At 36.0% G+C, this 14,663-nt stretch overlaps 1 protein-coding gene across 46 annotated transcripts in view; it reads right to left on the bottom strand.

The window, feature by feature from the left end:
* The window catches only part of HDAC9 (histone deacetylase 9), a 967,336-nt gene that overhangs the window by 175,606 nt on the left and 777,067 nt on the right, over window positions 1-14,663 (bottom strand). For all 46 annotated transcript variants that reach the window (XM_084977200.1, XM_084977210.1, XM_084977211.1 and 43 more), the window contains 4 exons: window positions 13,987-14,042; window positions 13,655-13,742; window positions 8,041-8,160; window positions 7,632-7,729 (listed from right to left, as the gene is read on the bottom strand). In XM_084977200.1, the coding sequence (XP_084833326.1) occupies window positions 7,632-7,729; window positions 8,041-8,160; window positions 13,655-13,742; window positions 13,987-14,042 (362 nt within the window). The remainder of the gene's footprint in view (window positions 1-7,631; window positions 7,730-8,040; window positions 8,161-13,654; window positions 13,743-13,986; window positions 14,043-14,663) is intronic.

Here is a 14,663-nt window from a genome sequence, read left to right as displayed (position 1 = left end):
CATGGCAACACGGGATCTTTAACCCACTGAGAGAGGCCAGGGATTAAACCTGTGTCCTCATGGATGCTAGTCAGATTCGTTTCTTCTGAGCCATGATGGGAACTCCTATTTCTAAGAACACATATCTAACCCACTCATTTAGCCAGTATTTAGCATGTGCCAAATGAGTCATTTATTATTTCATCAATACCTTCTAAATGTAAAGGACTAGTACCTATTTTTTGAAATTAAAAATCCATACAGAGATTGTCCTTAATTCACTGATTCATTCATTTATCTATCCAATAAAATACACATAATTTCAAGGACTACTAATATTTTACTTCTATGTTGGAAATTGCCACTCATTTTTTTAAAACACGTGGAGCTGTTTTCCCCATTAGATTCATTTGGAAGCATGAGATACATATTATCTCTTGCCCTCTGTAAACAAACTATTAATATTGTTAAAATAACCATACTACTCAAGGTAATCAACAGATTAAATACAATTCCTATCACATTACCAATGGCATTTTTCACAGAACTAGAACAAATAATTTAAAAATTTACATGGAAACACAAAAGACCCCTAATAGGCCAAACAAAATTTTTCTGAGAAAGAACAGAGCTGGAGGAATCACGGGCCCTGACTTCAGACTATACTACAAAGCTACAATCATCGAAACAGTGTGGTCCTGGCCCAAAACACAAACACAGATCAATGGAACAGGACAGAGAGCCCAGAAATAAACCCACACACCTATGGTTAGTTATTCTATGACAAAGGAGGCAAGAATACACAACTTAGAAGACACAATTTCTTCAGTAAGTAGTGCTCAGAAAACTGGACAGCAACATGTAAAAGAATGAAGTCAGAACATTTTCTAACATCATATTAAAAAATTCAAAATGAATTAAAGACCTAAATATAAGGCTGGATATTATAAAACTCTTAGAGTAAAACACAGGCAGAACACTGACATACATTGTAGCAGTATTTTTTTTTTATCTAAAGCTAAGGAAATAAAAGCAAAAATAAACAAATGGGACTTAATTAAACTTAAAAGCTTTTGCACAGCAAAGAAAACCATCAACAAAATGAAAAGAAAACCTACTGAATGGGAGTAAATACTTGCAAATGATATGACTGGTAAGGGGTTAACATTCAACATATATAAACAGTTCATACAACTCAACATCAATAAAGTAAAAAACCTGATTTTAAAAATGGGTAGAAAAACCGAATAGACGTTTTCCCAAACAGAAAATGCAGATGGCCAAGAGACATGAAAAGATGCCCAACATCACTAGTCATCAGGGAAATGCAAATCAAAACCACAATGAGCTATCATCTTACAGGATAATATCAGGATGGCTATCACCAAAAAGAAAACAAATAACAAATGTTGGTGAGAATGTGGAGAAAAATCCTTGTATGCTATTGGTGGGAATGTAAATTGGTGCAGCCACTGTGAAAAGCAGTATGGAGGTTTCTCAAAAAGCTAAACATACAACTATCATATGACCCAGCAATTTTACTCTTGAAAATACACATGGAAAAAACAAAAATACTAATTGAAAAACATGTATGCATCCCAAAATTCATGGCCACAAATTTACAATTGCCAAGATATGGAAACAACCTAGGTGTCCATCAACAAAGTACAAAGAAGATGCGGCATATGCATATATAATGGAATATTACTCAGCCATAACAGAGTGACATGTTGCCATTTGCAGCAACATGGATGCACTTGGAGGATATTATGCTAGATGAAATAAGTCAGAGAAAGACAACTATTGTATGTTTTCACTTAGCTGTGGAATCTAAAAAATAAGACAAACTAGTGAATGTAAGTAAATAGACTCAGACTCATAGATGTAGAGAACAAACTGGTGGTTACCAGTGGGGCGGGGCAGTAAAGGGGTGGCAATTAAGAGGTACAAACTATTATGTACAAAATAAGCTATAAGGATATATTTATAACACAGGTAATATAGTCAATATCTTATAATAACTACAAATGAAGTATGACTTTAAGAATTGTGAATTACTATATTGTACACCTATAACTTATATAATACTGTACACCAACTATACTTCAATTTAAAAAATAATCATACGTAATCACTATAACATTTGCAGAAGTCTTAAAGAATTAATCTTTAGAAAAAGTATGTTGTCCAGTGCTCATCTAGGGACTATGGATAAGACAGAACCATTGGAACAATCTTTTGAAGTAACTAGAACAGACGTGCTAAGCGGGCATTCCCCAAATAGATGTTTAATGAAGAGACAACATTTGACATTGTTACAAACAAATGAATGGATGCTCAAAGTTCTTTGTAAAACATACTCCTTGAGGGGCCAAGAGACAGTTAGGTTTCATGGCTCCCTCAGACTTTTGCTGAATTCACTTAATACCTGGGGTTTCTAATGTTTCTACTGTACTGTATCATTTCTTTTTTGTTCTCTTATTCATTTATTAACTGATAATTCTGCCAGTATTACTGAATCGCTCTTCTTTACCATGCTGTGTACTAGCCATCTGTGATTTAGTTCAAGGGGGAAAAGGACTTGGTGTTTCAGTGTAAGTTCACTATGCTTTATCACACCTTAGTCTTTGAAGTTGTGAACAGGAGAAAAGATGGCAGCGTGGCAGGTAGATTTCAGAGCCACATCATAGCCCTTCCAATGAGTATTCTGTGGCTTTTACAAACAGATTAAGAAACAGTCATAAGGTGTGTAAAATTTATAATCTAGAACCTAGCATATTTGACCTTAATACGAATATACATAATTACTTTATAAAATGATAGTGTTAGAAATATATTTTTGTTGAACATAAAAAGTTATATATTACTGAATATTTTTAAAACTCTTGTGAAAAATCCAAAGCGTATCCTTCATTATTTCAGAAATGAATGAAAACTGCACAGAAGAAATAATTAGGCCTTTTTTTTTCTGGTTAGCAGCCTGAGATGACCTCCCAAAAATGGTTCAATAGTCACTTGACCCAGCAAATCCCACAAAATCATGCAAATTAAGAGGTTCAAATTTTTGTATTCACTTTAAGAACTCTTGTGAAACTGTCCAGGCCATTAAGGGCATGCATATCTGAAAAGTCACCAAGTATCTGAAGGATGTCACTTACAGAAGCCATGTATGCCATTTCGTCTTTACAATGCTGGAGTTGGTAGGTGAGCCCAGGCCAAACAATGGGGCTGGACACAGGGTTGGTGGTCCAAAAGCAGTGTCGAATTTTTATTGCACATGCTCAAAAATGCAGACAGTAATGCTAAATTTAAGGGCTTAGGTGTAGATTCTCTGGTCACTCAGCACATCCAGGTAAACAAAGTCCCTAAGATGCAGTGCAGGACTTAGAGAGCTCAGAGTCGGATGAACCCTTAGATGAGTTCTCCCTACTACATTGAGATGATCCTTACTGAAAAAGAGCAATTGTTTCTAAGCCAGAAGAGGAGGTTGCACAGAAGAAAAAGATATTCCAGAAAAAAATGAAGAAACAAAAACTTATGGCCCAGAATTAATCCCCCCCCAAAAAAATGCAAATAAAATTTAACAAAAATAAATAATTAGTTATCTGAACTAATTTAGATATTCTATTATATTGTTAAAACTATCTTTAAAACTTAAAGCAAACATGTAAATGTTTGGTTTGCCTGCAGTTTTCTTTTTGCCATAGAAAAAGCACACAACTGAAACCACAAGGGTAATACAGGTGACAGATAGCAGCTATCTTATATCCTACTATAAATGGAGCTTCAGAAAGACAAGCTTTCCTTCCAACATGCTTATTACAGTCCAGAAACAATTAAAAATTAAGAGAAAATAAAAGGCACCCTTTACTTTTCCCCTACCTCTGCACCCCTACACGGAGGCCAGAAAGATCTCCAGTTTCAATATTTTCTAAATAAAATAAAATATAATTAAAAAGGATTGTATTAAGAAGTATATGCCTATAAAATAACACTACATTAAAAATTATTTGAGAGTCTATTTCACAAGAGCCCCACATTAGAAAGGGATATATATATAATTAGATGGGCAGGAGTTCCCGCCGTGGCGCAGTGGTTAACGAATCCGACTAGGAACCATGAGGTTGCGGGTTCGGTCCCTGCCCTTGCTCAGTAGGTTAACGATCGGCGTTGCCGTGAGCTGTGGTGTAGGTTGCAGACGCGGCTCGGATCCCGCGTTGCTGTGGCTCTGGCGTAGGCTGGTGGCTACAGCTCCGATTCAACCCCTAGCCTGGGAACCTCCATATGCAGCGGGAGCGGCCCAAGAAATAGCAACAACAACAACAACGAAAAGACAAAAAAAAAAATTAGATGGGCAGTTTTTTGCCTACAGAAGACTTTATGAAGTATAATACACCTGCCACACCACACCACCCTCATGCTCTTGAGCCCACAGAGCAGGACCATTTTATGACTCCATGCTTTTCATAGTCTGTTCTCTCTGCCTAGTATGAATCCAATTCTTTTACCCCTTGAAAACCTTCACTTATCCTTAGAAGTACAGGTACATGATTGAAGCCTTTCCTGAAACTCTTCAGGAAGAATTCATCATTTTATCCTCTCTATGTCTAAGGACATCTGTTCTCTAGAACAAGAAGTATCTCTTGTATTATGTTCCCTAAAAGCAAATCAGCTCTAAATTCCAAGTGCTCGTCATTGTACCTGGCATATACTATGTGTTGGGTGACTATTTTGTGAATAAATAGTATTAGTAAATAGTAAATAAATAGTATTCACTATTTTGTGAATAAATAATAAAGGACTGACTTTCTTGATTCCTCATAACAAGTTTACATGAATTTTTAGTTACACGTGTTGAATGGCAAGTGGATATGGTACAGTTCAAAATTAACAAAACAATTACAGTTTAAATCTGTTCTTAAATAACTACAAATATTAAAAGCCACAATTTTACATTTCTGCAGCCTACCTAAAAATGCTGCTTCTCTGCTAATCAAGGCTGGCTATAGTGACTGCACTGGAGAGTTTATAAAAGTTTACTAAAATAAAGCATCCACATTCCAGGCAAAGAGAACGTGCCATTCTTGAGGATATTCAACCACTTTCGGGAGCACCTGATTCATGTTATCATATCAATCAAAAAAAATAGTGTATATGTCATATTTATTTTCACATTAAAGAAATTGTTGTGTTCCAAGGGGTTCTTTCTTTTTTTTTTTTTTTTAATTTTTATAGCCACATATGGGCCAGGGATGGAACCCACACCTCCGCAGTGGCTTAAGTGGCTGCGGTCAGATTCGTAATCCACTGTGCCACAATGGGAACTCCTAAAAGGGGTTTTTAAAAAATAATATCTGGAGTTCCCGTGTGGGGCAGTGGTTAACGAATCCGACTAGGAACCATGAGGTTGTGGGTTCGATCCCTGGCCCTGCTCAGTGGGTTAAGGATCCGGTGTTGCCGTGAGCTGTGGTGTAGGTCGCAGATGCGGCTCGGATCCCACGTTGCTGTGGCTATGGTGTAGGCCGGTGGCTACAGCTCCAATTCGACCCCTAGCCTGGGAACCTCCATGTGCCAAGGGAGTGGCTCAAGAAAAGGCAAAAAGACAAAAAAATAATAATAAATAAAAATAAAAAATAATATCTCATCCACTTTTAACTTTGTTGTGACAGAACAAACAGGTACAAAACATAAATTATCTTTCCCTATTGTGAACATTGTGATCCATTCTTAGGTAAAGCTATAGTACCACAAACAGTATTATGATAATAAAAAACTAATAATCCTGTATTGCAGACCAATGGATATGGTCATATGTGAGAAGAAAGTTAAGAACCTAATATGTGTATCATCTAAGTTAACTTCATAAACAGACAAATTCATATGTGAGATAATATAAAAGTCTAAGTTAACTTCATAAACAGACAAATTCATATGTGAGATAATATAAAAGTCTATTTTCCCATTAGAATTACTTTTAAGTTATTAAGTTGCAAAAATAGGAAAAAAGAATGTGTAATATTGAAACTCCCATAGTTTCTTAATTTTTTTTTACTGCTAAATAGCATGAAATATATTCATACATGACCCAAGTCAAAGTAAATGAACTTATTTCAGCTATTCATTCTATGAAATATAGATAACATGAGTATATTTTTTCAAAGTACAAATCTGAAATATGAGTAGAATGTTCCTCAAATATCAAAACAAATATATTTATTTCAATGTGTAGTCTTGAAAATAGCAGTTTTCTTTTTTTTTTTTTTGTCTTTTCTAGGGCTGCACCCGTGGCATATGGAGGTTCCCAGGCTAGGGGTCTAATTGGAGCTGTAGCTGCCAGCCTATGCCAGAGCCACAGCAACTCAGGATCTGATCCGAGCCACATCTGTGACCTATACCACAGCTCGCAGCAACGCCGGATCCTTAACCCACTGAGCTAGGCCAGGGATTGAACCTACAGTCTCATGGTTCCTAGTTGGATTCATTAACCACTGAGCCACGAAGGGGAACTCCGAAAATAGCAATTTTCTATCATTTTTCTTGGGCCTGTTTGCAAATAAGAAATGACTTTTAATGAGAAATTGAAATATGCATGATACACAGGACAAGAGAAACCTGGCAAAACTTCACTGACTGAAAATTTTCCTTATGTAATTCAGACACATTATCAATAGGATTTTTTCCCTTGGAAATTTATAAATGCTAATTTTTTTAAGAAAATGCTTCTAACATTGTTTATCATGCAATTATTTGTTTTGCTTTCAAATAAACATCCAAAAATCAAACATTACTAATCGGTTAAAATCTCCTAAAATATTGCAAGTGAGACACACATAATCTGATATTTCTTCATAAAATAGTGACCTTTCCAAAAATTTTTAACTTGAGAAAGTAAATGCCTCGAAAAAACTATATCCAAAAATAAAATTTTAAATTGGTTGTATTTCTTGTTTAAATTAATTTGAAGAATTTTTAAAGGAAAAAGGTAGAATGCAATATGTACATATTAATATACACTTTAATTACTGCCTATATTTTCTAAAGAAACTGAATACAACCAATTCATCAGTTGGTGTTTTAATGTGAGAGAGAAAAATACACATATTATGAGAGGCAAAAGTCATTTACTCAACCACGAAATAAGATTGCCTAGGCCAGTGTTTCAAATGTGAGTTAGCTCCTCAGAACTAAGAATGCCAAGTGGTGCTATGAGCAAAAGAAATCTGATAGTCCAATGAAGTTTAGGAAATGCCCATTCAAAAAAGTTAAATAAGTAGTGAAGGACTTCCTGTAGCATTTAATATGCTAATGTCCATTCTAAATCACATCATATGTTACGATACAGAATTTTCCAGAACTACTTAATAAAATATCCCCCCCACCTTTTTTTTTTTTGGCAGGGAAAAGGGAGTATGCCTGGCCATTGGCCAACATACCTATACAACTACAACAAGGTTTTGATATACCTTTATTTCTTACACATACTCCTTATATGACTTTGTAGCAATATTCAGGCCCCATAAACCAAACATGTTTTTGAAGCTTTGATAGAATGGCTCCTTTAGCCACTTTCCCTTAGTTAGAAATAAATATTTAATGTTGTTTCAATGGACACTTGCTTTCTATTTGCCACTTTCAGGAAAAGAAGTACCAACCTGAATGCTTCAAGGTACTCGATATCACCCATGGGAGGATCAAGGCCACCTGTCCAGGCAATATTTATATTGTATCCTTCTCCAAGGCCTGTTCCAACCTAGGAAAAGAAAAACCACACCACAGTGGGTAGAGAAGAGCACAGAGAAGAAGCAAGAAAAGAGGAACACAAACACATGTGAGCTCTTGAAATAAACATCAAACAACATGTCAAATCAGCCCAACCTTGCTTGACAACCAGTGCTCTGGGTTATGCACTTGTTCTGCACTGGTTCTTGGTCCCGTGGGACAATTCAGTAATCTCGTGTAATTTAAAACACCAGCAAAGGACAAGAAAATTAGGGGTAATCATGCAATGCAATTACCTGAAAGATACAAATAAAAGTGGGGCTCTAAAGAAATAAACCGAACCTCATTTGGGGCTCCACTGCCAGGGAAAAAGTTCCCTTCATCATAGCGATGGAGTGAAATATACAGGATGCTGGGGTCGGCATAAAAGGCCTGCTGTGTACCATTTCCATGGTGAACATCCTACAGGGAAAAGAAAATAGATGATAAATACAGTCACATCTAACTCTGTGTGAAGACAACTTTGCTGATTTCAGGTTCCCTGCCTTTTTCTACCCTACCCTCCTGCTCATTTTCTGTCTTCTATGTCCCTATTTCTTTCTTCTGTTCAGCTTGCTTCCACACCACCCCCTTTACTTCCTGAACTTTCAGGCAAATTACCCTTTAATGCACTCATTTTTTAAACTGGCTTCTAAAAATCAGGAAACCACAGCGAACATGCCCTGGAGACTCCAGATGAGCAGTCATTGAGAAAGCCCAGTCCTTTGGTACAATTAGATATTTATACACCGGCCCTTTGTACTCTTTGCTTCAGTGATGGAATCTCGCATCCTGTTTTATGGAGGAATTTTATGACTTATTAACTGCCAACAGTTCATAACCCCTCAGGCTTAATTAACTAGCCTCATTGGCCTCTGAAGAAAGACTAATGTTTAAACTACAAACTAGTATTCTGCAGAAGGATCTATGGCTTTCAGAGCATTTTCGCAATTCTTGACAGAACACTAAACATACGTGTATGCATTGATTTGCCAAGTCCCACCATTAAGGTCAAAGGCTTTGCAACCAGCTGAGTAAATTGGCTTTCTTGAAGCGTTCAGTTCAGTTAGCAGTCCCTCAGCAGTTAGAATGACTTCAAAAGAGATGCCAGATGCAAAAAGGACTTCGTACTTTATTTTAGTAAAATCGTGACGGCAAGAGTCGAAGACACAGGAGCATGAGCTCATTAGCTATTAAATCACTTGGGCCAAAGCAGAAAGATGGCATAGACTTTATGCAATCTTATCCAATCTGGCTAATTTTAATATTATGTTATGGCTCTCTTCCCAGCCTCCTTCCTCCTCTTTTTCTTTCCCTACACCACTCCCCCTTCCCACAAAGAGAGAGAAAATAAAAGTCTGTTTCATTATAATGAAAGAAAAAAAAATCTTAGGACATTTGTATTTGATAATGATATAAAAATTAATAGTTCTTTTTTCTAATTGTTTTATGATATAAACATGTTGGAATTGATAAAAGATATGGGAAAAACAAAACTAACAGCATTTTTAAAAATTTCTCCCTGAAAGACCTCGTGTTAAAAAGCTCAATTAATATGCTTCCTAATAGTTTCTGAACAGAACAAAATAAATGATTCTTAAAACTAAATAATCTACATATTTGTACTTAATATAATGCTACTGCTACATGTGTAACTTACAGTTTCAGGTTCTATTATAAAAATATTTTGGTCACTTGTAACTATACACTTACATTGTACTTTATATCAGTAAGAGTCACACTATTTTCAACAATGATGCCTACAATTTTTGAGTTGGGCATTACATTAAATATCTTGCCTGGATTATTTAACAGTCATTTGAGGTGTATGATATTATCCCTAATTTAAAAGGTAAATAGACTGAGACTTAACAGAATTTCAATAATTTTTGCAAGACTGGGTTGTGAATCCACTTCTTACTCCAAAGACCAAACTCATAACCATTATACTGTTAACTGACACTTACATTCATTATCTCTTTGATCCTCTTAGTAAACCTATGAAGTGAGACTAGTGGTCATTATTGCTCCTTATTGAGGTTTACATAACTTGTCTCTATTTCAGCCTCCATCCCAGAACTCCCTTACTAGACACCACCAAAACCTGAAAGCCTGCACTGAGCTTGCTATTCACAGGGTAGACACCTTTCTTTTATATAGTACATATTTTCAAAATAAGTAAGGAGTCATAAAATATTGAGGAAGATAATGCATCTTTTAAGAAACTTATTCTAACTAAAGGCATACACATATCAGGGGAAAACTTAGCTTACTGGAAATATATTAATTCCTGGATTTCTGAATGTTGAAAGGAAAGGAAGGAGGAGATAGCAAAACTATTTTCCTTTATGAGAAGAAAAATAAAACAATTTAATCCACAATGTCTTTTGAATTTGCTACTAGATACCTAGAGGATGGGCAAACAAAATACTTTGAAAAATAACAGCGATGGAATGCCTGATTCTTACTACATATAGAATTTTAAGTCAACATTGCAAGAAAAGTTTTGCTCTAGGTCTAAATATAACCACAGTTTGAAAATCAGAAAAATACTGCCTTGATGTTGTAAAGGTTTATTTAAGGAGGTCAAATAAAAAATCATTTGTCTTAGATATGAAGTCGTCTGTTCTACAAAAAATGTGTTGGGGACTTACTGTTGCATAAATTTCAGAATAAGAAATATAGCCTTGCCCGTAGCACAATAAGGTTTCAGCAGATATTATTTATTTAAAATTCACAAATCCATTCTAAAAATACTTGGACAATCCTCGATTCCATATTTATATTCACAAAATATTTAGAGATAAAGGTAATTCCAAATGTGCCTTTTGTTTTGGGCAACAATTTACATCTTTGAGAATATTTTTTTCAACTTTCTCTAAAAATATACATATTTTTTTTTCTCCATAGCAACAAATATAGACCAGATCAATATAAGAAAACTATTGGTGATTATGATACTTATTAAAGTAATGAAATAAACCAAATCATGAATAGCTTCAAAATAGATCTTGTATCTAAGATTTGCTGAGAAATGCTAAAAAAAAATCATTTCAATATTTTACCAGTTAAATATATACTGAGAAAATTTATTCTATACAAGGATTTAGTGCCAGTATGTTTTTATTACAAAGTTAAAATAGTGTTGAATAAATTATATATTCTACCAACAAATGTTATCACTTATAATTATTTAGCTTGGCACTTATAACAATTCTTTGGTCAGGTTTGGTGCCAAAAATGGAACTGACTAAAATCTAAGGACATTTGAAGTGTCTTTTTTTTTTAAATGAAATGAGCCTAAAAACATTTTTTTTTTCCAACTAAAAGTCACATTACATAAAAGCTACCTGAGTTATGCAAGCAAACCCTACTTCCAGGACAAGTTCATGCTCTGAACACAATGGCCAGTCTCTCAGAACCTGAAAAGCAAGTGCACCTGCTCCCTCTCCTCACCACTCTGAATGCCTTTGGAATCTTCCCCAGAAGAACTAGAATGAATAAGTTCCACAGATCATCTAGAATCATTCCTGTCTAAAATACTCAATGCCTCTCAATTTGGCTGTGGCCTTAAATAAGGGCTGAATTAGAGCTGTGACTCTTCACTTACAAGGCATATAAAAATGCTGAATCTAGCTGCTGTACAATGGAGTAGCTCTGCCTCCTGTTGGCCCAGGAATTGGTGGAGTTGGTTCGTACCAATTAGCTAAAGTTAATGGCTTTGGATATGCAGGAATGAAGTTCTTCTGCCCCTGAAGAACCTTCACTTCTCCTCTGCTGACTCGCAGAACAGACCTGTCAGCCAGGGAGAACGGATGTCTCAGAGCCACGTGGCACTTTAAAACTTCCTTCTCGGCAGCTGGAAGAAACAGGGGAATTTCCTCAAAGTATCCCTGCAGCTGCAGAATTTGGAAGACTTGAAAGTAAGAATATGCAGGCTGGTGGTGATCTCAGAAGCAACTCTTTGGACAGAACCTCATATGTTTGGAGAATATAAAACAAAAACTTCTCTTCTATGACAGCCTGCTGGGAAATCAGTATCCTTTATGTAGGATAATGGAGCAAATTCATAATCAAAGGCCAATAAGCTTACAGGATACTCCTTGGAGCTACTTATTTTATAAATCATATCAAATTATCTTTAGCAACTTTTTATTCTTCTATTAATATACAAAAACAAAACTTTACACACAAATCCTCTGAGGTACAAAATACCCACCCATCACAAGTCAGGCATTTTAGCTTTCAAGTCTATCAGATGCCACAAGTGTGCTTTCAAAGAGTCTCTCTCTTAATAGTTTTTACCTCCACAGAACCATCGGAAAGTAATATTTAAAAATTCTTAAGGCTAGGATGACAGTTCACCAACCTCCTTCCTACATAATTTTGACAAGTTTAGAAAGCACAGAAAAATTTCCTCACAACCTCTGGTCTTCATTTGCTACCCTTTCTTCAAGTTTTTGGCTTATCTTTCTAGCACAACTTTAGAGTTCTAGAAGTATATAAACTATTTTAAAAATTTGCTATCTTACAAATCATACAAACCAATAATTATTTATCATTTTAAATGTCATTTTATAAGTCCATGGGAAAATAGGTACTGATGTCCTCATTTTGGTAAAATTTTAAGGTCTTGCTGCTGTAGTATATCTAGGCCTTCAACACATTTCTTTAATGGTGAACTGTGACCTACAGTGAAACTTAAGCATGTTTGGAAAATACATGGGAAGTTGGGTCTCGGTACTCAGCACCAAAGTACCTGCAGGAAGGCTACAAATACACTATGTGGAAAACATTTGTTCCTACCAAACACTAGAAATGGTTATCAGTCTTTCGTTCCTTTTATCTCTATTTTAACTTGACTAAGTATTTCTTCAGCTGGCTTTGTTTGTGCTCTCTGTCCTTTGCTGTGCCTGTTTAACTGAATCAGAAGGCCGGACGGTGAGGCCACGACTTCCCAATAAGATTTAATTATGAGTGCAGATATGAACAAGATTTAGACTATTAAGCTTTGCACTTCAAAAAAACTTTTAACATATTTTGCCTTTAAATCTTTTATCACCTGCAAAAATTAATTAAGTACAGATGTAGCAGGTTCGCTTTGGATGCCAGGGTTCATTTCCTGTCTATGCTTTGTCAGACAACCTATTACACCTCCTCGTGAACTGGAGGCAAACCGAAAACGGGGCTCATAAATCACCAGTCAGCTCTCTTTTGCCCTTTCCTGGGTTGGTCCTTTGGTATGGGGCAGATCTCCAGCTCATTATTCATGAATATACTACAGACAACATGCCAAGTGTCATCTGCATTTAAACAAACCATTTGTTAAACAAATTATAACTATTGTGTAAGAATGTATCATGTTAAAATGCAAGATGAATCTAATGCCTCTGACTTTTAATCACTCAGGGTTCCTGCCGGGAGTCATCCCAAACTGGCATACATGATCTGAGATCTTTTCAGAAAGAATGACATGCTGACTTGTTTTAATAATACCACTGTTGCACAACAAGCAACATGATTGCTAACCAGGGGAAGTAGCCAATTGGTTACCAAAGCAACAGCATTCTTTCCAGCACATCTGACTATTTAAAGTCTATATTCTGTAGGGAAAAGTAAATTCAGGTTCTGTTGGGTTATTTTAACTGTGGAAGTATCAATTCATTTAAGGATCATAAAAGTTGCCCTGATCTGCGCCTTCTTCTCATTAAATTGCAGTTAACACCATGAAAGTGAAACGTGAATGTTTATGGTTTCAGAACTGCAATTCTGAATTTAATGAGTTTCCACATTCAAAGGAAACACACCCTTCAGTTGTTTGCAAGTGCTAAAAGCAAAGCAACCTAACAGAGAAATACAAATTCGCTCCCTTTTATCTAGAGTCACTGAAAATGCAGCTCTGGCCAGGAATACATACCAGATCTACAATCAATATCTTGCTTATATTTAGTTGGTCTCTCAAGTATTTGGCGGTAATTGCAACTGAATTAAAAAAGCAGAACCCCCTGCGGAATAGAGAAGAACAGAGAAATAAGAAAGCAAATCAGCCAGGAAAACCATTATAAATAATGTTCAGAGCATTTTTTAAAATGCTATATGATCTCTGAAGCCATAAATCTGCTTCTGGGAGTACCTCGCAAGATTTCTCAGTCCATCTGCTAACAATTAGAGGCTTCAGAGACATGCACGGGGCAGGTGACCGCCAGGAACCGTGGCGCTTGGAGATGGGCAACAGTCCCTGGTACTTACATGGCTGTGGATTCTTCAGCATGATGGCCTGGGGGCCTCACAACAGCAAAGCCATTCTGTAAGAATAAGACAGATTTTCAGTGATCAGATATGAGAGAACTGCTTGGATCTCCATGTACTACGTAGCATCAGGAACACACAAAAAGACTAAAATCTGTAAAAGGCCTCAGAGCTTGTTTTCTTGACTCCATTACCATTTCACAGAATGAACAGAAACAATATATATGATCACATTTTCTCAGATCTTGTCTCGAAAGTTCCCACAGAGCCAGAAGAATAGTGATTTGGGAGTTGTACCTAGCTGGCAAAGAGCACATCAGCTGTTATACTACCATGATTCATTCTCAAGAACAATTTCTTATTTTATGACACAAGCATCCTAGAAAAGGAGAATAAATTCACTCTTAGTGCAGGTTTGGGTCAAAGTTCAGAAAGACCAGAGACAATCCAAAGTGAAAAATCTTTAGCTGGATTCCCTCAATGATTATTTCTACTCCAATGTCAGCAAAATGATAAATTTACACTCACATACTCACATACACACAAAAGAAACCCCAGAAAGGTGAAAAAGAGAACAATGGAAAGCCCATATTTCTTCCAGTCTATAAATTTCACTTGGATGACTGCCAAGACTTGCAACTTTATTGGATTCCCTAAGTCAATTTCTAGCCCACGTT

The sequence above is a fragment of the Sus scrofa genome, chromosome 9 (genome assembly GCF_054392235.1).
Source record: "Sus scrofa isolate SSC_HxYL_T2T_F1_AM1 chromosome 9, Sscrofa_HxYL_maternal_Yorkshire_Landrace_v2.0, whole genome shotgun sequence".
In the NCBI taxonomy this organism is placed as follows: domain Eukaryota; kingdom Metazoa; phylum Chordata; class Mammalia; order Artiodactyla; family Suidae; genus Sus; species Sus scrofa.
Note: the sequence above shows the minus strand (reverse complement) of the source record. Positions and strands in the feature narration are given on the sequence as shown.